The sequence below is a fragment of the Ctenopharyngodon idella genome, chromosome 2, assembly GCF_019924925.1.
Source record: "Ctenopharyngodon idella isolate HZGC_01 chromosome 2, HZGC01, whole genome shotgun sequence".
NCBI lineage: Eukaryota > Metazoa > Chordata > Actinopteri > Cypriniformes > Xenocyprididae > Ctenopharyngodon > Ctenopharyngodon idella.
This window is the reverse complement of record NC_067221.1, coordinates 39,917,268-39,940,958: the sequence shown is the minus strand read 5'-3', so window position 1 is coordinate 39,940,958 and position 23,691 is coordinate 39,917,268. Positions and strand designations below refer to the sequence as shown.

At 35.7% G+C, this 23,691-nt stretch overlaps 1 protein-coding gene across 1 annotated transcript in view; it reads right to left on the bottom strand.

Annotated features, from left to right (window-relative positions):
* LOC127522808 (CUGBP Elav-like family member 5) overlaps positions 1-23,691 on the bottom strand; it is a 183,699-nt gene that overhangs the window by 38,696 nt on the left and 121,312 nt on the right. Inside the window, exons 4-6 of the mRNA XM_051913114.1 lie at positions 11,895-12,023; positions 9,977-10,056; positions 2,176-2,334 (exon numbers count right to left, since the gene is read on the bottom strand). Coding sequence (XP_051769074.1) covers positions 2,176-2,334; positions 9,977-10,056; positions 11,895-12,023 — 368 coding nt within the window. The remainder of the gene's footprint in view (positions 1-2,175; positions 2,335-9,976; positions 10,057-11,894; positions 12,024-23,691) is intronic.

Here is a 23,691-nt window from a genome sequence, read left to right as displayed (position 1 = left end):
GGAGTTAGTAGATTACCTCGGTGGACTTAAACCTGAAAAATGGTGTGTACTGACGTCTTTCCGCAGTTGAAACAAGATTCTTTCTGATGTTCATTTATGTTTATTTGATGCTATAAATTAACTAGTAGGAAGAGATGATCGGTTCACGAGCCACTTGAACTGAGGCGCTACAGCGATGTCACGACACGTTAAACAGCCACAAAACGGTATTTATTGTTTAAATTTCTTTAAAAATTACAATATTTGAAATTTGAGAGTTTGTTTCATATCGAAAGTAACCTTCTCTGCCTTGTCTGTTGACGCATTGTCAGTGTCCTCTTTGCTCCGCAATGTACCTTTTTCACTGCTTGAGAACATGATGTGTAGCGTGAGAGCGGCATGGTTTGTCGGACATAGCAACAGTAACTAAAGGGGGCGGGTCTTTGCGAACAGTCAACTGCATGTTATAAAGTCAGAATTGTGAGATATAAAGTCAGAATTGCGAGGTATAAAGTCAGAATTGAGAGTTATAAAGTCATAATTGCATGTTAAAAAGTCAGAATTGCAAGATATAGTCACAATTGCGAGTTATAAAGTCAGAATTGCGAGATATAAAGTCAGAATTGCATTATAAAGTCAGAAATGCAAGTTATAAAGTCAGAATTGCGTGATATAAAGTCAGAACTACGAGTTATAAAGTCAGAACTGCGTGATATAAAGTCAGAATTACGAGTTATGAAGTCAGAATTGCGTTATAAAGTCAGAATTGCAAGTTATAGTCAGAATTGTGTTATAAAGTCAGATTAGCGAGTTATAAAGTCAGAATTGCGTGTTATAAAGTCAGAATTGTGTTATAAAGTCAGATTTGCGAGTTATAAAGTCAGAATTGCGTGATATAAAGTCAGAATTGCGAGTTATAAAGTCAGAATTGCGAGTTATAAAGTCAGAATTGTGAGATATAAAGTTAGAATTGGGAGTTATAAAGTCAGAATTGCATGATATAAAGTCAGAATTGTGAGTTATAAAGTCAGAATTGCGTTATATAAAGTTAGTTAGAGTTACAAAGTCAGAATTGTGTGATATAAAGTCAGAATTGCGAGTTATAAAGTCAGGATTGCGAATTATAAAGTCAGAATTGCGTTATAAAGTCAGATTTGCGAGTTATAAAGTCAGAATTGCTTGATATAAACTCGCAATTCTGAAAAAAAAACGTCAGTCATTTTCCCCTCACAAATGGACATAACACGCAATTGTGAGTTTATATCTCACAATTCTGAGAAAAAAAGTTAGAATTGCGAGTTATAAAGTCAGAATTGCATGATATAAACTCACAATTGCATCTTATCTCACAATTATGACTTTTTTTTCTTAGAATTGCGAGTTTTTATCTTGTGAGTTATAAAGTCAGAATTGCTTGATATAAACTTGCAATTCTGAGAAAAAACGTCAGTCTTTTTCCCCTCACAAATGGACATTATAACATGCAATTGTGAGTTTATATCTCACAATTCTGAGAAAAAAAGTTTTTTAATTTTTTTATTTAGTGGCGAAACAAGCTTCCATAGATTCACTGAAATTGACAATTTAAATCGATTCATAGAAATGAACTGAACTTACCAACTCTAATGCCATGTTTACTAAAGTTTAAATAAGAAAAGCTATTAAAATCTTAATACTCATAAATCACAGAACATGGAAGACCGACAAAACTGGTCTTTTGACATTGCCTTTAGGAAACTTAATGGCCACATAAAAAGTGCATGTTGCTTATTTTCATAAATCACCTAATATATTAAGAATATTTGATGTTTCACTCAGCTCTACGCCAAACACATGAACTCAAAACCACAGGTTATAAAAGTGTCCTTTTAATTAAAGCCAAATATTCAAAATGCAAATAAACCATAAAACTGCACTCAGGATCAATTTGATTTCTGTTACTTATATTCTGAAGAGTCCAATGGGAGCAAGAGTTCAAATTGCACAGGAACTCTTGCGTTTTTCTGCAAGTATTCATGGTTCGGGAATTGAAATTATGTTAATGCATTATTCAGCAGCGTAGTAAGAGAAAAAACGGCTTCAGACAAGGACAGTGGTCATTAATCTGAGGCTGTTAGACTTCAGAAGCGTTCCGTACAGTGCAAGTAGACAGAACAACTTGCGTTTCATTCTGCAATGCATGTTGCGTGTGCTCACCGCGTGTGTGTAAGTACTGTAGGTGCTGCTGTAGGTGCTGAACGGCAGGGCCACGGTGGGGTTGAAGATGCCAAACTGGCCGACCATCTGTTGCATGCGCCGTATGGTCCTCTCTTTATCGGTGTCAGCGAACTTTACCACCAAACTCGACGAAGCTCCCTGCGAGAGACACATGAACAGTTGTACATACAGTTACATTGCAGGGTCATTCTACTGTTTGGTGGATTTTGGACTGAGCAGGTTTGCTGAAAATATTTTTAAAATTCAATAATTTTTTTGTCTTGGCAGAGGGAGAAAATGTCTGTCCATCATAAAAACACACCGGTCAAGCTCAGGCTAGTATGACCTAATAATCCTGACCAAATATTTCAAATTTCCCATTCACAATCTATGGCATTTGTCCACCCTGTTACTTGCCATATTTACAATGCAATGTGTAACTAATAAAAGCTTAAAACATCCACGGTGGACAAATGCCATAGAATGTGAATGTGAAATTTGAAATACTTTTATTAGCTTAAAACGTCCACCCTGTTACACATTGCATTATAAAAAATATGGCATGTAACAGGGTGGACAAATGCCATACAACGTGAATGGGAAATTTGAAATACTTTTATTAGCTTAAAACGTCCACACTGTTACACATTGCATTGTAAATATGGCATGTAACAGGGTGGACAAATGCTACAGAATGTGTATGTGAAATCTGAAATACTTTTATTAGCTTAAACGTCCACACTGTTACACATTGCATTATAAAAAATTAGGCATGTAATAGGGTGGACAAATGCCATACAATGTGAATTTGAAATTTGAAATACTTTTAGTAGTCTAAAACGTCCACCCTGTTACACATTGCATTGTAAATATGGCATATAACAGGGTCAACAAATGCCATAGAATGTGAATTACTAGCTAGAAAAGAACAACATGCTAGAAGATGATTAACATTTAGGAAGATTTTTATATAAAATCTATTTTAAAAAATAAACATTTTCATGTCCAGTATAAATGGTCACAACAGGGTGGACATGTTATGATTTACTCTATTTGATAAGTCACCTAAAAATGGGGGAAAGAGAAAAAAGTTTATGACTGATTCTTACTTTGTTCTTGGAGTTGCTTTCCCTCCAAGGAAATGATGTCACTTCTAGCAAGTCATGTGATTTAGGGCATACGCTTAAGATTTTAAAGAGCAAATAGCACTAATGTAACAGGGTGGACTGGAGTTTGAGGGACATAAACTAATTTAATGGTTTTACACATAAAAAAAAATATGTATCACAATAATTTGTATTTTATGGTAAAGAGAATAAGTAAATGTATATACTAATGCTTAAAATTGCTATATTAGAAATATATATATGTAACCTTTATTTCAAAGTGAAGTTGAAAAAAATTGAATGATTGGGGACATGGGAATTTGCCTGTCAAGTGCTTCAAAAATAAAAATAAAGAAAACCTAAATAGCTATACAAAAAAGCTAATAAAATTTACAAAAGCACATAACAAAATTACAAAAAACAATAAAAACTTCTAAATATTAATAAAAACTATATAACAGTGCTCCAGTTTGAAGCTTAAAAACATCAGTCATCTTTTGTTAACTGTATGCAAAAGAATAACCAGATAAAATCGTATGTTCCACAGATCATACAGGTTTAAGATAATCATACAGGTAATCATCTGTTATGTCTCTAACCTCACTATTTTTCTTGCACTCTCTTGGCGCTAATAAAAAGTGCACTGAGACATCACACAATCGCACATACACACACGCAGACTCATTAAAAGGCTCTTGATGATTTTCTGCACCACTTGACCTTTCGCCCCTAAAGGTCAGAATATTCCCCTCATCTGAGAGACTGAGAGAGAGACCCTGAAGATCTGGACCTCTGGGGATTTGTAATGCCTGATCAAAAGCCTACACAGCACTTCAATGCAGATTATGTGTGAGAGTGAGCATCACTCTGAGGGGCCGAGCACTTGAACTGAGCACTCTGAAGGGTGCAGGCCATTACTGTCTCGTACTGTATGTGTGAATCCTACACAAGGACATACGTCACTGACACTTATGGTGAATTAGCATTTATTTTAGGGATGCACTAATGTATCGGCCAATAATCGGTAACAAAAAAAAAAAACCGCAATAATCCTCACTATGAACAGATGATTGCTTAAAAACAGCTGATGTCCTGTCGATCAAAAGGACGCGCAAAAGCGCAATGGAACTCATGCTGTGTGTGAAGACAATTGTGTGGAATTACTAATTCAGTAGTCTGCTGTGCAAAAATTCATAATGTTTTTACTATGTTATGTTTTACTTTTTAGATATCATACAACAACAAAAGAAGGCTCGCATAAACACAAGTGGATCAAATACAGAAATGCTTTTGCACTCCATGCATTTCCACTTAAAGGTGCAGTAAGTGATTTCTGAGAAACACTGTTGATATTTGAAATCAACCCAAACAAACACGCCCCTCCCTTTGTTTCTCCGCCCCCAAAATGTACAAACACGCAATGCAAAAGTCTTTATCATAGCTGAAGCAAAGCAAAATAATGCTTTGCGAAAAAAAACAAAAACAAAAAAAAACAACGAAGATGATGAATGAAAGACAAGGAAGAACAAAAAATGATCATAAAAGAGTATATACAGTAGAGTTTGTTGTTAGCCATCAGCAGCACAGCAGCTCCAGACAAACAATGACACTCAAAACTGTCCTGTTACTATAGCTAACATTACAAAAACAGCAAAACCAATGTTACTCGCGTATGGAGTAGAAGCAATGCAATCTCGCCATCCATTTTCAGGCCTTACCGCTTAGGTCTCTCCAGCGCTGGAAAACTTTTCTAATATTAACGTGGGTCCTGAAGCTCTTGCCTGATCATAGCCCTTCTTTTATAACCCTCTCTATTGCAATGTCTCTCAGCCATCTCTCTTTCTACAGTCTTTTTTCAAATCTCCCTCTTGCTCACTCTCTCTCCTCCCCCATCCTGAATGGACACGCCCCCTACTGCTGATTAGCTCACTCTCTATCCTCCCCCATCATGAGTGGACACGCCCCCTACTGCTGATTGGCTCACTCTCTCTCCTCTCCCAACACCGTTTCTCAGAAATCACTTACTACACCTTTAATTGAGGGAAATGATGAGTCATTGTGAGCAAAACAGGATGATTTTAGAATTCAGTCAATGTAAATATGAGTTAAGAACATCCAAAAGGTTTAGAAATCTTAACAATTTACTTTTCAGAATTCAGCTAATGTGAGTATATCAGTATCATTTTATAACAAAAAAACTTTATCAGTAATAAAATTATTCACATTGATTTCAAAATTGTGTAATTAATTATCATTATATTCCAAGCAGATATTGGTATCAGATATTCCAATTGGATATTTTGTATCAGATAATTTTGTATTGTTACATACCTAATATGTTTAGAAGTAGTAAAAAACATGAGCGTCAAAAGTGCTTTTTCTTGTAAAGGTGTATTAGAGGTTGCTACTCTGTAAGAAGCTGGACTGCCAAGACAGGTTTGAGATCTGACATTGAACATCATTGTGACAAGCTGTAAAATGCATTTTAATGCATTAAAATTGGTATGGTGGAAAGTTTCGCTCTGCAGGGCTCAAACAAACTGTAAGGCTGAGCTGTTAATGAGGCCTTTGCTAACTCAACGCATGGCTCTGAATGTGTAATGAGGAACTATTAAAATGTCCCTGAAACTCAGTACAGCTAAACGCTCTCTCACTGGCTCTAATCCAAAACCTAGTGAGCTCCCTCGCTGTCTACTGCCTACACAGACAGCAGCCTTTACATGCAGCATCTAAACTAAAATGGAACCTCAAAAGTAACCAGTTTTGAACGCACTACATTAGCAGCAACTGCATCAAAATAAATTGCTATATGTAAACTGTAATCAACGTTTCTCTGGCTTTGTCTGTCATGTTAGATGGATGTTTTCAACAAGCTTCTCACATTGCATTCTGGGATTTTCTAATTTACACTACCGTTCAAAAATGTGGGGTCTTTGAGTTTTTGAGAAGTCTCTTATATTCACCAAGGCTGCATTTATTTGATCAAAAATACAGTAAAAACAGTAATATTATGAAATATTATTACAACAGTTTTCTATTTGAATATATTTTAAAATGTAATTTATTTCTGTGCTCAAAGCTGAATTTTCAGCATCATTACTCCAGTCTTCAGTGTCACATGATCCTTCAGAAATCATTCTAATATGCTGATTTGCTGCTCAAGAAACATTTCTGGTTATTATCAGTGTTGAAAACAGTTGTGCTGCTTTATATTTTCGTGGAAACCATAATACATTTATTTTCAGTTGTTCAGTTGTCAATCTGTTGTAACATTATAAATGTCTTTACCTTCACTTTTGATCAATTTAATGCATCAATGCTGAATAATTTTTTTTTTTATATAAATCTTACTGACCTCAAACCTTTGAATGGTAGTCTGTGATTCATTTTTTTTTAAATTATATATAAAACATATATAAATATAAATATGTAAATACATTAAAGCATTGATATAAGTGAAGATCATACCTGTCCACCCTGCAGTGGCTGTTCAGAGCAGTTTGTGATCAGAATCTCCTCACTAATTTAATTCTCTTTTTAAGTCAGATGGGATACCATCAAAGCTAAAACCGCCAGCTGTTCTTACCCAGACATTTGGCAAAAGGTCTAAATCCATAATGAAGGTGCACCAGGCAGCAATATAACAAAGATATTCATAGGTCAAAATAAATGAGGAGAAGCTTTGTGAAAACAATATACTGTAATCACAGACATTGCGATCCGGACAGGATTAGATTTCTCAGAATGGGTCATTTGCTCTGTAATTTTGTGCAGGAAAAATACAGACTTGTTTGATTTAGACAGAATTAAAATCACAAAGTCTGTGAAACACGCATTTACCTGACCTTTATGGGGAAACCAATCAAGTTCAAATAAAAAAGAGGCCATATTACAAAGTCTTGATTTTGTTTTTGGGCTCTACTAAAACTGGTTTTCATGTTTGAATGTTCATAAAACACCTAATTTTTCCCATATTCTCCATTGTTGCAGCTCCTCTCTTACCAGTCTGTCAGTAACACTCTGTTTAGTTCCTGTCTCTATGAAGCCCCTCCTTCTGAAAAGCACAATGTGCTCTGATTGGTTGGCTGGATCCGTGTGTTGTGATTGTAATTCAAGTGTGTTTGGGAAATGTCCCGGCCCTTACCATAACTGCGAGTTTGAACACACAATTAACTAACTCGACCAGGCCCCGCCCCTTTATTTTGCGTATGCCTTGGACAAGAATTATTTAAATGAGGAATACTGTGACATGTTCGTTCCTGGAAGAAAACTCAAGACTACAATAGAGGCGTTTCAGGGAGTTCAGAAACAGTGACACTGATATAGAGAATAACTCCTGCTGGAGGGACTTTGTGCTTTGCAACATGCTCAAACAGCAACATTACACATTAAAGAAAGTTGAACATGTAAAAAAAAAAAAAAGAAAAAAAAAAAAAGCGTAACAGGTCCTCTTTAAGGCTTAAAATGGTGCCTACGTAGGCTGCTCAGTAGGTTTTGGAACAAGCCTTTCAATCTCTCATTCTGTCGTCGACTATGTAAATGCTTTAATTATCGGTATGCAAAGTGTGTGTGAGTGTGAGATACGGCCTTGAACGTTTCATTTGAGGATAATTACTCTCAAGGTTGGGCTGATCTCTAAACACACATTTACAGTGGTTCATCAGAAGCATTTCTGCACTGCCTGTCTTCCCTCTCTGTGACAGTTAGACACTGTGTTTTCCCTCTGTTTGATCGTCTGTAGCCTTCCCTGTCCTTTTCTTTCTCTCTACTTCTTGTCCTGCTCTCAGGGGATGGAGAAATACACCTCTTTATCTGTCCTTTCAATGTGTGGCAGAGGAATTATTCATCTGAACCTCCGAGTGTGTGTGTGAGAGAGAGAGAGGTGGGAAAACATGCAGAGTGTGAGCTGTAGAATAGAAAGGGAATGTTCAGGATAGCATACTGCCCATACTATAGTTCCAAACACAATATGTATACTGTAAATTTTTCTCTGTGAAAGAAATACCCAGATGACCCATGAAGAATCTGCAGCATTTTTGGTGCTGATTTTGGCGGAAAAGCAGCGCAATTCTACAACATAGACTAGGAACCAAAATTTTTCACTAAAATTCTGAGAAAATTCATATTTATAAGTTCATAATTTATAAGTCATAATTTATCCACCCTTATGACATTTCAAACCTGTATGACTTCTTCAATGAAGCACGAAAGGAATGTTGTAATAGTGGTTCTTTTCCATTGAATTAGACCCCAATTGTGCCGTTATGCTTCAAAATCATGCAAAACTATCATAGAAGTAGCTCTCCAAGTCTTCTGAAATCATATAATAGCTCTGCAGTTTGTGGCAAACAGGCTGAAACTGAATATTTATTATCATTAAATGTTAAAATTAATATTATGCAGTCTCCCAGTTAAGATCATCATTGTTTGTGCAAGTTAAATATTAAATATTAAATATTTAAATATAATAATTTAAATAAAATTAAAATAATTTTATGAATAATAATAATATATAGTAAATAAATGAATAGTTTTAAGATGTTTATATATAGTTTGTTATTTTGATATTTTTAAAAAAGATTTAATTAGCTACTTTACATTAGCATAACATTAATATTATGTAGTCTCCTAATTAAGATTCTTGTTGTTTGCATGTGCAAGTTAAATATTAAATATTTTATTTGCATAAATAAATAAATAAACGATGAATAAAAATAAATGAAAAACATAAATAAATTATAAAATACAGTTTTAAGATAAAACAAAATATTTCAAAGATAGCTTAAATATAGTTTGTTATTTGGATATATTTAAAAGATATTACTCCTTTTTTAGCTACTTTTTTGTTAGCACGTTGAAAAATAAATAAAATAACTTTTGGAATGTTATTTAACAATTTTAACTATTAATTTAACTAAATTAATATGATGCAGTGTCCCTAATTTAGATTCTCAGTTTTTGTTATTAGCAAAAAATAAAATAAAATAAAATAATAAAACAAACAAGCAAATAAAACAGTAGTATGCACTGCAGTATATGCTGTGTAGTAGTGTTGTAGTACTCGAGACCGGTCTTGGTCTTGAGAGCATTTTTGGAAGGTCTTGGTCTTGTCTCTGTCTCGCCCGCATTTGTACTCGGTCTTGTCTCAGTCTCAGACTAAGAGGACTCTGGATTTTATTTCAAGACCACAACTGTGAGGATATTGCTGGTGTATTGTCTGATTTATTTGTTAACATCATCAATGTCATTGGATGTAAAGTCTTGGTCCCTCGAAGTCTTGTTCTTGTCTTGGTTCCAACACACTCTGGTATTGGTCTCAGTTTAGATGGAACACTACTGTGGTAAGCAGTAAGCTATTATACACCATTCAGAAGAGAAGGTAGGATGACAGCAGCTCACTGATGCTGTTTGAGCTCAACACATGACAGCAGCTCACAGCCTTCAACATCAGCTGTGCTGTGTGTGCTCACTGTCACATGAACGTGTGTTCACAAACGAGTGTATTCACGTATATCATATCCATTCATTTATTCAACATTTTAGGTCAAAATGTATATAAATGTTTAGGAGAAAGTGTATTTTTAGGTCACTTTACCTTGTGAGTAAATGTTTAAAAGTACAAACATTTCTTGTCACCTCTCAGTTAATCCGAGCTCATAAAAGCTGCATGTATGATAGTGTGTGGTTGTACTCACAGGCATGGTCTGACTCCCGTGAAGCCCGCTGATGGCAGACTGAGCCTCAGTGTGTGTTGAAAACTTTACAAAGGCACAACCTGCAAAACACACGCACACACACACACACACACACACACACACAAAAAGAGCATAGAAATAATGAGGAACAGCGGTGGAGGTTATCTGCAGAGGACTGTGTCTCTGGTGAATGCAACACTGGAGATGAGAGAGAAGACGTGCACACACACACACAAACACCCACTGCAGTTTCTTACAGCACCACATTATCCTTATAAGAACACCATGATATCTCTTAGAAGAACAGTTTTTGTATTGTATTTAATATGTACATTTCTAAATTACCAACATGATCAAAACTTTGCTGCAAAACCTGTTGCACACAATCTACTGCATGCCTTCTGTCATCTGATTTATAGTTTATACTTTTTTTAGCAAGTAAAAGGCCTTTTAGTATATTATATATATATATATATATATATATATATATATAATATCCACCTTCAGGTCGTGGTTCACATGTCTTTTTGCTGTGAAGTCTTTACTGATTTTTATAAAGTAAATGTAAGAATAACTTTTATATTGTTAGTAATATTTCTAGATAAACATTTACTTGACTGAAGCAACTTAGGTTTACTTGATTATCCATACATCATTCTTTGGAAAAATCATGTTAAAATGTAAGTATTAAATATGATCCATTAGGCTTCTGAGGAAGGGTTATTTGTTCACCTCTCCGTCATCATTGTATTGCATTGCATTATATGTTTTAAAGGGGACCTGTAATGCCCCTTTTCACAAGATGTAATATAAGTCTCTGGTGTCCCCAGAATGTGTCTGTGAAGTTTCAACTCAAAATACCCCACAGATCATTTATTATAGCTTGTTAAATTTGCCCCTATTTAGGTGTGAGTAAAAACACGCCATTTTTGTGTGTGTCCCTTTAAATGCAAATGAGCTGCTGCTCCCGGCCCCCTTTCCAGAAGAGGGCGGAGCTTTAACAGCTCGTGCTTCGGTTGCTCAACAACAACAAAGCTGGAGAATCTCACGCAGCCAAAATGAGGATTGTCAGTAACGGTGTTCAGCCTTACATTGTTCAAACCGGAGTCGACACTGATGGAGAGACTCAGGAAGAATTTTTAGAATGAAACTGGACGTTTCTGAATGGTTAGTGGATAAATTTATGTAGTTGCTGTGGAGTTGATTCAACTCATCGACTAGCATGTGCCGTCATGTTAATCTTTTGCATTGAATTGACCCTCGTTTGTGAAGCAGTCCGGCGTAAAATGACGGCATGGCAACAACACTCTACTACAACAACTCTTCCTCTTCTCTAAAGCAGCCCAACATGGTCATGTGACTGGACGGCTGCTGATCATCAAATCTTCATGATTTCATGTTGAGTTTAAAATCTCTTACGTTGATTCTCTCTTCACACATTTCAACACGATTGACCTTTCTAACACATTTTCCCTCTTGCAGTCCGTTAATGGACGCAGCGATTGGAGTCTGTGTAAATAATTCCTGCCTGGACTGTGCTGGGGTTTGTCAGGTGATATCGGCACCCTGCGGCAGAAAGGCTTCACCCGACGCCCTCCAGAATGGATTCTGCCATGTTAGCGATGAGAAACCCATCACAAAGTGTTTCAGCAGAGCGTCGTGTTGACGTGCGTGTGTTTGAATAGACTGACGCGGTGAAATTGAATGTGTAAATGAAAGCACTTCTGCTGCGGCACTCAAGGTTGAACGCTGCTTTTCTGTTTGTTTGTTCTGACTTTGTCTTTTTCTGTAGAAGGTCACTATTCTTTAACTGCTCAGAATATAAAATACATCTCAGACGAGAACACGCGGATGTCTGTCATTCACTCACTAGCAAGCACATAAAACTGCTGTGAATACTGAAGAGAGATGAACTCACCTTTACTGTTTCCATCAGGGCCTCGTAATACAGTGCACTCTTCAATGACTCCGTAGGGCTCAAAAAGGCGGTACACGTCCTCTTCTGTCTGCTGCTTATTCAACATGCCCACAAACAGCTTCCTGTCCTCTGAAATACAAGCACAAATAGAGAATATAAACTTCTACTGTTTCATCTCAGATTTGATCTGCTTTCACAGTCAAATTTTGCAGGCCGTAATTGAGACTCGGGGCAGATCGTATTCATTGTATCAAATGTGATAAAAAGATAACCCTGGATATTGTCAAATAATCCCAAAACAATAAATAAACAACATATCTTTCTGTTGCATCTGCACTCAAAAATAAACATACAGCACAACCGGTGCAGTCCGACTCACAAACTAATGATACTGATGAACAAATGACCCTTTTGAGCTGATACTTTGAATCAATAAATCAACCAAAAAGACTCACAAACTCCCAATTAACCGGTCTGAATCGATGTACAGGATGCTATAGTGAATCAATCAGAGCAGTTACTGAATCAACTTACTGCCGTTATGACTTTATATCCTGCATGGCTCAAAATGAACAACATTATTACAATGTTAAGTGCACTTGGTTTGAGAGACTTAAATCAGTAAAATTACTGACTGAATGCTCATATGAAACATGTTACACATTAACAAAAGAAGCTTCTTTAGTAGGCTATATATATATATATATATATATATATATATATATGCAGTATATATATATATATATATATATATATATATATATCATATTTTCTCTGTGACTGTTTGCTACAGCTAAGTGAAAGCTTAACAGTTGTAACACATCCCAGAGGAGAGGTTAGTGAAGGATGTGCAGCCTTTACTGTTTCCATCAGGGCCATAAAGTGTATGTGATTGTGTGTGTGTGTGGTCCTGGTAAACCCTACATTATGAGGACAAAATGTCCCCACAAAGATGGCAATATCTGAAATCCTTTTCTTTGTGGGGACATTTTTGGTGCTTATGAGGAAAACAGCTTATAAATCATACAGAATGATGTTTTTTTGAAAATGTAAAAATGCAGAAAGTTTTCTGTGATGGGTAGGTTTAAGGGTAGGGTTATGGTTAGGGGAAAAATATACAGTTTGTACAGAATAAAAATCATTATGTCTATGGAAAGTCCCCATAAAACATAAAAACCCAACGTGTGTGTGTGTGTGTGTGTTTGTGTGCAGGTTTTGGCCTTGCATGGTACTTGATGGCGTTTTACTGATGCTTTATATAGATCCAGCTCCCGTCTGTGTCTCTGGCTGTGAGTGTGTTGTTGTATATAGCTCAGTGCTGATGGGGAGAAAACAGACCTTGACTCATAAAGATGATAAAGTCTGCTGCGGTGTCAGGTCTGGACACTCAGAGAGGCCGTGAGTGTGTGAGAGATGCTCAGATGCACAAAATCAGTGCTTATAGAATTCAGTCTCCATTATGTTTTAACTACACATACAAACAAAATAATAATGTTTTTGCAACATATTTCACATTTTTACCGTTTAAATTTTTATTTTAGTTATTTATTTATCTTTATTTATTTGTTTAAACTTATAAATATCTAAATACATATTAAGTTTATATATTTTAATTATTTAATTCATTATGTCATTTTATATATATATATATATATATATATGTGTGTGTGTGTGTGTGTGTGTGTGTATGTGTGTGTGTGTGTTAGGATAGGATAATATTGGGCCGAGATACGAATATTTGAAAACCTGGAATCTGAGGGTGTAAAAAAATCTAAATATTGAGAAAATCGCCTTTAAAGTTGTCCAAATGAAGTCCTTAGCAATGCATATCCACTCACAAAAATAATTTTTTGATATATTTACAGTAGGAAATTTACAAAATATCTTCATGGAACATGGTCTTTACTTAATATCCTAATGATTTTTGGCATAAAAGAAAAACCGATAATTTTGACCCATACAGTGTATTGTTGGCTATTGCTACACATATACCTGTGCGACTTATGACTGCTTTTGTGGCCCAGGGTCACATATACATATATATACATATATATATATATGTATATATATATATTCATTTTAAAGGCGAGACGAGACGAGTTGGGCTGGTTTGAAATCAAGCAGGAATATCGTAGAACTGGAGTCACCAATCTCAAATTCTCATTGGTCAGTGGATCAGCCACATGATGAAGTGTCACAAAACTTTGTGTTTGTCCTTGTCATGAACCATCCCAATTGAAATCAATGGATTTGCAGCATCCTTTAAACTGTAGTGTGTACGTGCCCACAGTTTTAGTGTAGTTGTTGATGCACTGCTTGTGTTACAGCTATAAAAATAAACACACACCGACACAGCATGTATAAAACAACAGACTCTCGGCACAGAAACGCTCATACATACAAACATCTCACAGCGACGTGCGTTTTTACCATCCAAACACACATTCCCAGTGCTGTTTACCCTTGAATCCAAGTTGCATCATCTCTCTGTGTGTGTGTATGTGTGTTTGTGGGTTCAGTGCTTTGGAGGCAGCAAGTCTTTGAGATCTTTCTCTCTCCATCTCTCTGTGCTACTGGTTGCAGACTATTGCAGTTGAGTTGCAGTGCTGCGGATCTCTGACCTGTAGCCTTTAATGAGAGAAACCACACACACACACACACACACACACACACACACACACACACACACACACACACACACACACAGGCAATATGCAGAAATTCTGCTTGGTTCACTGACGCTGATGCTCTCTAGAAACAGACCCATAGGAAAGAGAAATCACAGTGAGATCTCTATTATCACAATTGTGTCTCTTCAACAACAATAGAAATAAATGGAGAATAATTGGACATGTTTGCTTAAGTCTCCTGTTTCTTAGATGTTTCTCTTGAGAAAAAACACCAGTAATCTCACATATGTCCTCTAGAGTTTCTGAGAAGATTTCAACAATGTCTTGCACTGTTATTTTAGTGTTATTTACTGTATATACTATTATTGGGCTGCTTTAGAGAAGAGGAAGAGTTGTTGTAGTAGAGTGTTGCTACCATGCTGTCATTTTACGCCGGACTGCTTCACAAATGAGGGTAAATTCAGTGCTGGATTTGCACAAAAAATTAACATGACGGCACATGCTAGTCGATGAGTTGAATCAACTCCACAGCAACTACATAAATTTATCCACTAACCATTCAGAAACATCCAGTTTCATTCTAAAAGTTGTAACTTCTTCCTGAGTCTCTCCATCAGTGTCTGACTCCGGTTTGAACAATGTAAGGCTGAACACCGTTACTGACGATCCTCATTTTGGCTGCGTGAGATTCTCCAGCTTTGCTGTTGTTGAGCAACCGAAGTGCAAGCTGTTAAAGCTCCGCCCTCTTCTGGAAAGGGGGCCGGGAGCAGCAGCTCATTTGCATTTAAAGGGACACACGCAAAAACTGTGTATTTTTGCTCACACCCAAATAGGGGCAAATTTGACAAGCTATAAGAAATGATCTGTGGGGTATTTTGAGCTGAAACCTCACAGACACATTCTGGGGACACCAGAGACTTATATTACATCTTGTGAAAGGGGCATTATAGGTCCCCTTTAAATCCGAAGAGTACAATTTCTGCACTAGTAGTGGAGCCAAATGGAATTGAACAACATCTAAACACTTACAACTAACAGCTAATCCTGCCTCCTCTAGTTGAGATGCTCAAACAAAGTAATGTTTTGTAAGCTCCACAGTCACAGTGTTTTGGGAAATCAGCCTTACTTAAAAGTTGTCTCTGCATAATAAGCTGGGACAGACGAAAGTATTTTAACATCAAATCTCTCGGGCTGCGAAAGAGCAACCTGTAAGCAATAAAATGCTCCTCGCGGGAACTGTCACTTTGATTGACAGACAGACTCAATTGCTGATGATGCAGATAAATTACCTTATCCGTCAATAAGCGCATACTACAGAGACACCATATTTACAATTTATATTAGACCACTGAAGCGTCTCTCTCTCTCTTGCCAGATCCTGCTGGCCACAATTCTAATTATCCGCACAGACCCCTTCATTTGCTTCTCATTAGCATGTTGAATATTCATGAGTCTAATCTGTTAGCCCCTCCCTCCCAGGGGTCCGTCGGAATCTACACACACCAGCTCTGTTCCAAAACCTAGTGAGCTGCTTTACACACATGTACATGGCACCTCAAAATTAAAATGCTGTCTAGGTAGGTTTTGGAACAGAGAGACTTGCTCACTACTTAGTGTTAAGGCCCGTTCACACCAAGAACAATAAATATAAAGATAACTAAAATGATAACAATATATGCGTCCACACCAGCGGATGATATTGTTCTGTTCATTCTAAGCTCACGCTGCTGTTTTGTCGTCTGTCGATTTAAATCCTCGAGCTCTTTAAAGACTGTTGGGTTCTGATTGGCTGTCAATGTTTTTATCGTTCATAAGCTGGAAAAAAAAAATAGTTCTGAAAGTGATTCCAACAATTTGAACAATTTTCCAACTCTGTGCAGTCATTGTTATAGTTGTGCTGCGGACTCTGCTATATTTTTATATTTAGAATGATTTTTAGAACTATATCTTTATTGTTACGTGTTTGTTACTTAAACATCAACTGAAAAAAAAAAAAAAAAAAAAAAAAATTTCAGCTACTTGTCAAGCGTTATTTTAGTGTCAATGAGGTACAATTATTTTTTTTATTTTTATATTTTTATTTCAATTTTAGTTAAAATTTTAGTCATTTCGTTGTGTTTTTGTCATTTTTAATTTTTTTTATTATGTCTCTATAGTTTTTTTTAATGAATTTTTATTTCAGTTTTAGTTAACTTGAAGTACTAAACTAAATTAAAATGAGGAATACAATAAGCTTAAGTTTTATTTTATTTCAGGTAATGTTTATTTTGTTTCAAGTTACAAAATTTTTCAGTTTAATTTTATTTCCATGTACTAAAATAACTATATATATATATATATATAATTTAAAAATAATAATACAATATGAGAAAAAACAACAAAATTACTAAAACTTTAACAAAACTTAAAATGAAGATGTAAATATAAAAATAATAATAAAAAAAACCCTGTAAAAATGTAAAACTATAATAAAAACTATAATAGCATCTCAACGATACTGAAATAACACGGGAAGGTAATGATCATCTTTTATGAAACATTTCTCTGAAAAGGTTTTCTAGCATTGGAAAAGAGCTTCATTTTTATTTCTTAGGAGTATGTGCATTGATGTGTGAGGAAAAACCCACTGGTTTGTGTTCTGTGAGAGAAAGACATCAGAGAAATGAGAGGAAGAGAGAATAGAGAAGCGGGAGAGGCTGAAGGGACATAGGGGAAAAATGGGAATGGGAAGGAGAGATGATGCAAGAATGAGTTAAACGTGTGCAGTCCTGAGCTGTGCTTCTTTGTGCCGGAGGGAACTTTAATGTTCAAGACCTATTTGGCAATAAAGGACACACACACACACACACACACACATTTAAAATGTGCCATTGGGGTTTGGAGTAAAAATTGGAAGCAGTGTGTGGACAACATCTGAAGGATGAGTTTATAACATGCATGGATAACATCTGGAGCTGAACTGCTGTAAGCCATGTTGGCTTCCACCAGATCTACACCACAAAAATACTGAACAGAAGTGAACGCAAATGCTTCTACTTAAAGTCGGTGTTAAAAAGAAGTTGCAATGGTCTTTTCTTCCCTATTGTGATGTATATCCGAGTGAAACAGCTTCTCAAACAAGAACAAATGTAGGGCGGGGCGTGATTTTGTCCATGGGGAATTGATTGGATGGTTGTGGTTTGCTATTGGTCAATCTCATGTGAATGTCAGATTGCTCCGCCCTCACGCCAGTGAACACGTCATCAGATAAGAGATGTCACAATATGAGGGTTTAAAAAATATATATGATGTGCACGGATAAAACATTTATAATAAATTCTGCAATATTCCATTAAAAAAAAGAGAATTGTCCATTTTAATTTCATGGTGACTTTAAGCATGCTTGAAGATTATGAAATGTGCCAGACTATACTTTTAATGTAACGCAAGGACATAAATGCATTCTCGGTGTTGCCACAAGAGGCACTAAAATGAAGAGAATGTTTCAGAGCAATCTAGTTAAAATTAACGATGAACTGCATGCTTATGTGAAGTATGTTTTTAGCATTAGCTATTGATTTAAAGTGCCTCATCTCTCCAAAATCCCATTTAAGCGAATCTGAAATGCTCAAAATGACTGACAAGTTGAGACCAACTCTCTGATTGGCTAAACAATAGTGTGTTTTGTGCATTTTCCAGGACCTAGGGCTGTCACACAGACAGCTGTGATTTCTCAGGACATTTATTTCAGTGATATCTGTCAGGTAATGGGACATTTTCTGTATGCTGTTGTGTCAAAATATTGCTTACGGCACATTTAAATATTATCTACAGGATTTCACACACATATACGCACAGTGTTTTGCTCAGTATGTAATCTCGGCCTGCCTCAGACTGACAGAAAACTCGCCGCAGTTCAAATAAATGCCTTTATTAATAAATCAGGAGACATTAGAGTCTGTCAAACAGCGTTTGATGATGACAGAGCAGCGGACAGAGACTCCAGCGAAACGCTGAGATATCCTACAGCGCTCGGACACTTCATCCCTCTTTTCCTCATCCATAAAGCATTTCATCACATCAGATGCTCCCAGATGATTTGAACCGTTTAGAGATGTGGCCAACAATTGGGTTAAAGAACTAGATTTTGAAGTGACAGTAAAGAAATTTCAAATGTTACAAAAGATTTTAATTCCAAATAAATGCTGTTGTTTCGAACTTTAGTCATCAAAGAATCCTGAAAAAAAAGATCACAGTTTACACAAAAATATGAAGCAGCACAATTGTTTTCAATATTGATAATAATCATAAATGTTTCTTGAGCAGCAAATCAGCATATTAGAATGATTTCTGAAGGATCATATGACACTGAAGACTGTAATGATGCTGAAAATTCAGATTTGATCACAGGAATAAATTACATTTTACAATATATTCCCATAGAAAACAGTTATTAAATTGTAACAATATTTTGCAATATATATATACAGTATATATATATACACAAACACACACGTGTACACTATTTCTGACAAACTTGTATAGAATATCTGCTCACAATTCACTCCAATACATCTGTATATCATCTAGATGTCATTGACCACACAACAACAACTCTCCGATGGACTCCTACATAAATATATGAGCTGCCCTTTTCACCCTAATCTTAACAGACAGCAGGAGCGAGACACACTCCTCACAGCTGCAGATCCGGGACAGTCCGTCCGGCAGGTGGAACGTTACAAATCTGCAGAACAGCATGATTTCAGACTTTAAAGTCTTTATGTGTCTGTTCTCGACTGAGACGGGAGTATAAACCTGCTCTTGACACAGAAATCAAACCGGCTTGTGTGTGTTTGTGTGCAGACAAAGAAACAGAAAGAAAAACCTTTAATCTGCAAGGAGAACAGTCAGCATTTTACATGGAGAGAAACAAGGAGGCGTATCTCATGCATGGAGTTTAAATTCTGAATCCTAAATCTCAGATTAACCTCTGACCTTGAGTCCAAACTCTGATCAAAACCACAAAACACTGATGGAACTTCAGTCAAACATAAACAGACATTAAATGAGTGCAAAATTAGTTGTGCATAGATGGAACAGTTATCTTAAAATCTCCAATCTAGTGCTTATGCGGGCTGACCTTGAAATTCCTTAACTGTTACCTGGCAAAATAAACTAGTCATATTTCAGAGAAAACGTGTAGAACTGGCAGCAATACAGAGAAGTGTTAAAGGATTAGTTCAGTTCAGAATTAAAATTTCCTGATAATTTACTCCCCACCATGTCATCCAAGATGTTTATGTCTTTCTTTCTTCAGTCGAAAAGAAATTAAAGGGTTAGTTTACCCAAAAATGAAAATTCTGTCATTATTTACTCACCCTCATGTTGTTTCACACCCGTAAGACCTTCGTTCATCTTCAGAACACAAATTAAGATATTTTTGAGGCCTGCATCGCCAGTAATAACACTCCCTTTTTCAATGCCCAGAAAGCTACTAAAATCATATTTAAAACAAATAACAAAATAACAAAATAATGACTTTATTTAACAATATCTAGTGATGGCCGATTCCAAAACACTGCTTCATGAAGCTTCGAAGCTTTACGAATCTTTTGTTTCGATTCAGTGGTTCGGAGCGCGTATCAAACTGCCAAAGTCGTGAACTATTGAAGTTTCAAAACACTTATTACATAACGAAGCCTCATTTACTGAAATCATGTGATTTCGGCGCTCTGAGCCACTGATTCAAAACAAAAGATTCGTAAAGCTTCGAAGCTTCATGAAGCAGCGTTTTGGAAACGCCCATCACTAGATATTGTTGAATAAAGTCGCTATTTTGTTATTTTTGGCGCACAAAAAGTATTCTCATCGCTTATAATATTAAGGTTGAAGAACTGTAGTCACATGAACTGAGTCATCAGATTTTATCAAAAATATCTTAATCTGTGTTCCGAAGATGAACGAAGGTCTTACGGGTGTGAAACGACATGAGGGTGAGTAATTAATTATCAGAATTTTTGGGTGAACTAACCCTTTAAGGTTCTTGAGGAAAACATTCCAGGATTTTTCTCCATATAGTGAACTTAACTGGGGTTCAACGGGTTGAAGGTCCAAATTGTAGTTTCAGTGCAGCTTCAAAGGACTCTACACGATCCCAGATGAGGAATAAGGGTCTTATCTAGCAAAACGATCAATCGTTTTCTAAAAAAATAAAAGTTTTTATACTTTTTAATCACAAATGCTTGTCTTGCACTGCTCTGCGATGAGCCACACATTACGTAATCACGCTGGAAAGGTCACGCGTGACATAGGTGGCAGTACAGAGCAAGTGTCTACAAAGCGAATGTGCAAAGACTAAGACAAAAGGGCTTTACAAAAAAAGTCAAACAACTATGTCGGACGATTTTGAAGTTGGAGTAGAAAATGAGATGGAGTTTTTCAGCCTACCATGGTACTTCCGCCTACATCACACGTGACCTTTCCAATGTGATTATGTAATGCGTGGTGCATCGCAGAGCAGTGCAAGACGAGCATTTGTGGGTAAAAAGTATATTATTTTTTTTATTTTTTTAGAAAATGACCGACCGTTTCTCTAGATAAGACCCTTATTCCTCGTCTGGGATCATGTAGAGCTCTTTGAAGCTGCACTGAAACTGACATTTGGACCTTCAACCCGTTGGTAACTGTTGAAGTCCACTATATGGAGAAAAATCCTGGAATATTTTTCTTAAAAACCTTCATTTCTTTTCGACTGAAGAAAGAAAGACATAAACATCTTGGATGACATGATGGGGGTGAGTAAATTATCAGGAAATTTAAATTCTGAAGTGAACTAATCCTTTAGCTATTAAAACAATTTATAGTATTTTTTAAAATACTTATTTTTTGTTTATAAATATTAGATGAAAAACTTAAAAACTTAAAAATGATAAATGTTGCTTTGGCAACTAACTGAAAGAAAATAAGTTTAGTACAAAAATTACACTTAAATAAAATTAAATTAAAGCTGAACAGAAATATAATATGTAATAAAAGAAATGACAAAAGTATTAAAAATTACTAAAACTATACAATTTAAATGGAAACTGAAAAAAATAAATAAAAGCCAAATCAAAACATTAATAAATACTATAATAGTATATAAATGATACTAAAATATCACTGTTTTCAGTACTAGCAAGTATGAAAATAATGCAGACAGTTTATCAAATCTTTGTTGTTGCTGTTTTTATTTCATCTATTACTTGTCATTTTTTCTTTATTTTTTTACTGGCTGTTTACTTGTCTCGAATAATTAACTTCAAAAGCCTTAAGCAATGTTTACTGAATAACACTTCTTATAATTGCTTTCATTTAATTTCTTAATATGTATATTGAAACTTTCAATTAAAGGACAGTGTTCAATAGTATATTAATTTTGCTATGAACTATTGAAATGTCGGCATCATGACAACCCTGGGTGACGTGCAGGTATTGAGAAAGGAGCGCGTCCTAGAAACTAAAAACAGAATGGCAAATGTTCTGACGCACCTGTAATGCTGTCATTTCAGAACTGAGGAGGATCAAATATTCATCCTAGCAGAGAAATCTAGCCGAGATCCCGTCCTGCGCTCCTCTATAAAACAAGATCAGCTCAATCTCTCGTCCCCAGCTGAGCCCGGCACACATTCACAGTAACTCCCGTCTCAGATGGCCTGCTGGGAAGGTCCCGCTCAGAGCTGGAGTGTAATTATTCTATATCAAACCATCCGCTCCCTGGGAATAGAGTGAGCTTACGGTGACAATACAACTGTACTTATAACACACACATTTTGTTTTAGTTTATTTGTGCACTGCAAAAACGTCAACATCTGTGGCCTTTTGAAATTTACAGGAGATTCCATAAGGAATTTTCAGTTGTTATTGTGTTCAAATGAAAATGGAAATAGCCACAGCCACAATATGGTGATACATTTTTATAACAATACTGTGTCAATTATATATTAGTTTGTTTGATTACTGAAAATTCTGTGCACACAAATATAACACACTAACATACATACAGCCATCAGGGTGGTTGAAAATACATCCAGAGAGTTAACCACTAGCATTCCCATTCATCTCTGCAATTACATTTAGTCATTTAGCAGGCACTTTTATCCACAGCGACTTATAAATAAGCAGTTGCTCGGCTGGGTTATTCAGCCTTGAAACTATTCAACCACAGTAATTTTTTAAGACAATAACCATGCCATGTGACTGATCACACTGTATGAAAACTCCTTGCAGCAGACAAAACATACATCTATTTCATAGGGGGAGATTATATATTATTATATATATATTATTATATAATGAGTTATTTTGAGGGGACAGCAAATTTATACTGTTATACAAGCTGTACACTCACTACTTTACATTGTAGCAAAGTGTCATTTCTTGAAAAGATATAATAAAATATTTACAAAAATGTGAGGGGTGTACTTACTTCTCTGAGATACTATATATATATATATATATATATATATATATATATATATATATAGAAAACACGGCTACTTACTGTACATGTGGACAAAAAATAAATATCGTAGCCACAAATTAACAATTCATTCCCACATATTAAGAATTCATTCTCCCGTTTTAGTAAATTATGGCCACAATTTAGTAATTCATTCTCTCATTTTAGTTAAATTGTGGCCACAAATTAAGAATTCGTTCCCACGACTTATTCATTTGATCCCTTGTTTAAGTAAATCATGGCCACATTGAACTAATTCATTCCCTCATTTAGACTGAACTAAAACAAGAGAACAAATTATTGAAACGTGGCTACAATTTAGTAAAATGAATTATTATATTGTGTTCACGATTTACTTAAAAAGAAGGAATTAATTAGTAAAATGTGCTGATATATTAGTAAGTTGTGGGAACAAATTGTTAATTAATGGCCAGGATATACATATTTTTTTCCCGCACGTCACGTGTGGCACGCTTTTTGCCCACATAATGATGCAGTTACAGCATCTAACCAGCTGGGGGTTACTGCAAAACTAACCAACCAATACCTAAAGGTTCATGTTTTTCATAAACACTTGTTTTACTGGTTAAAACTCTCTTCACATCCTGATGTGAATGTACAAAAAATGTACAAATATCTTCTGTGGAAGTCTAAAAAATGTTCATCCAATAGGATGTCCTACCTG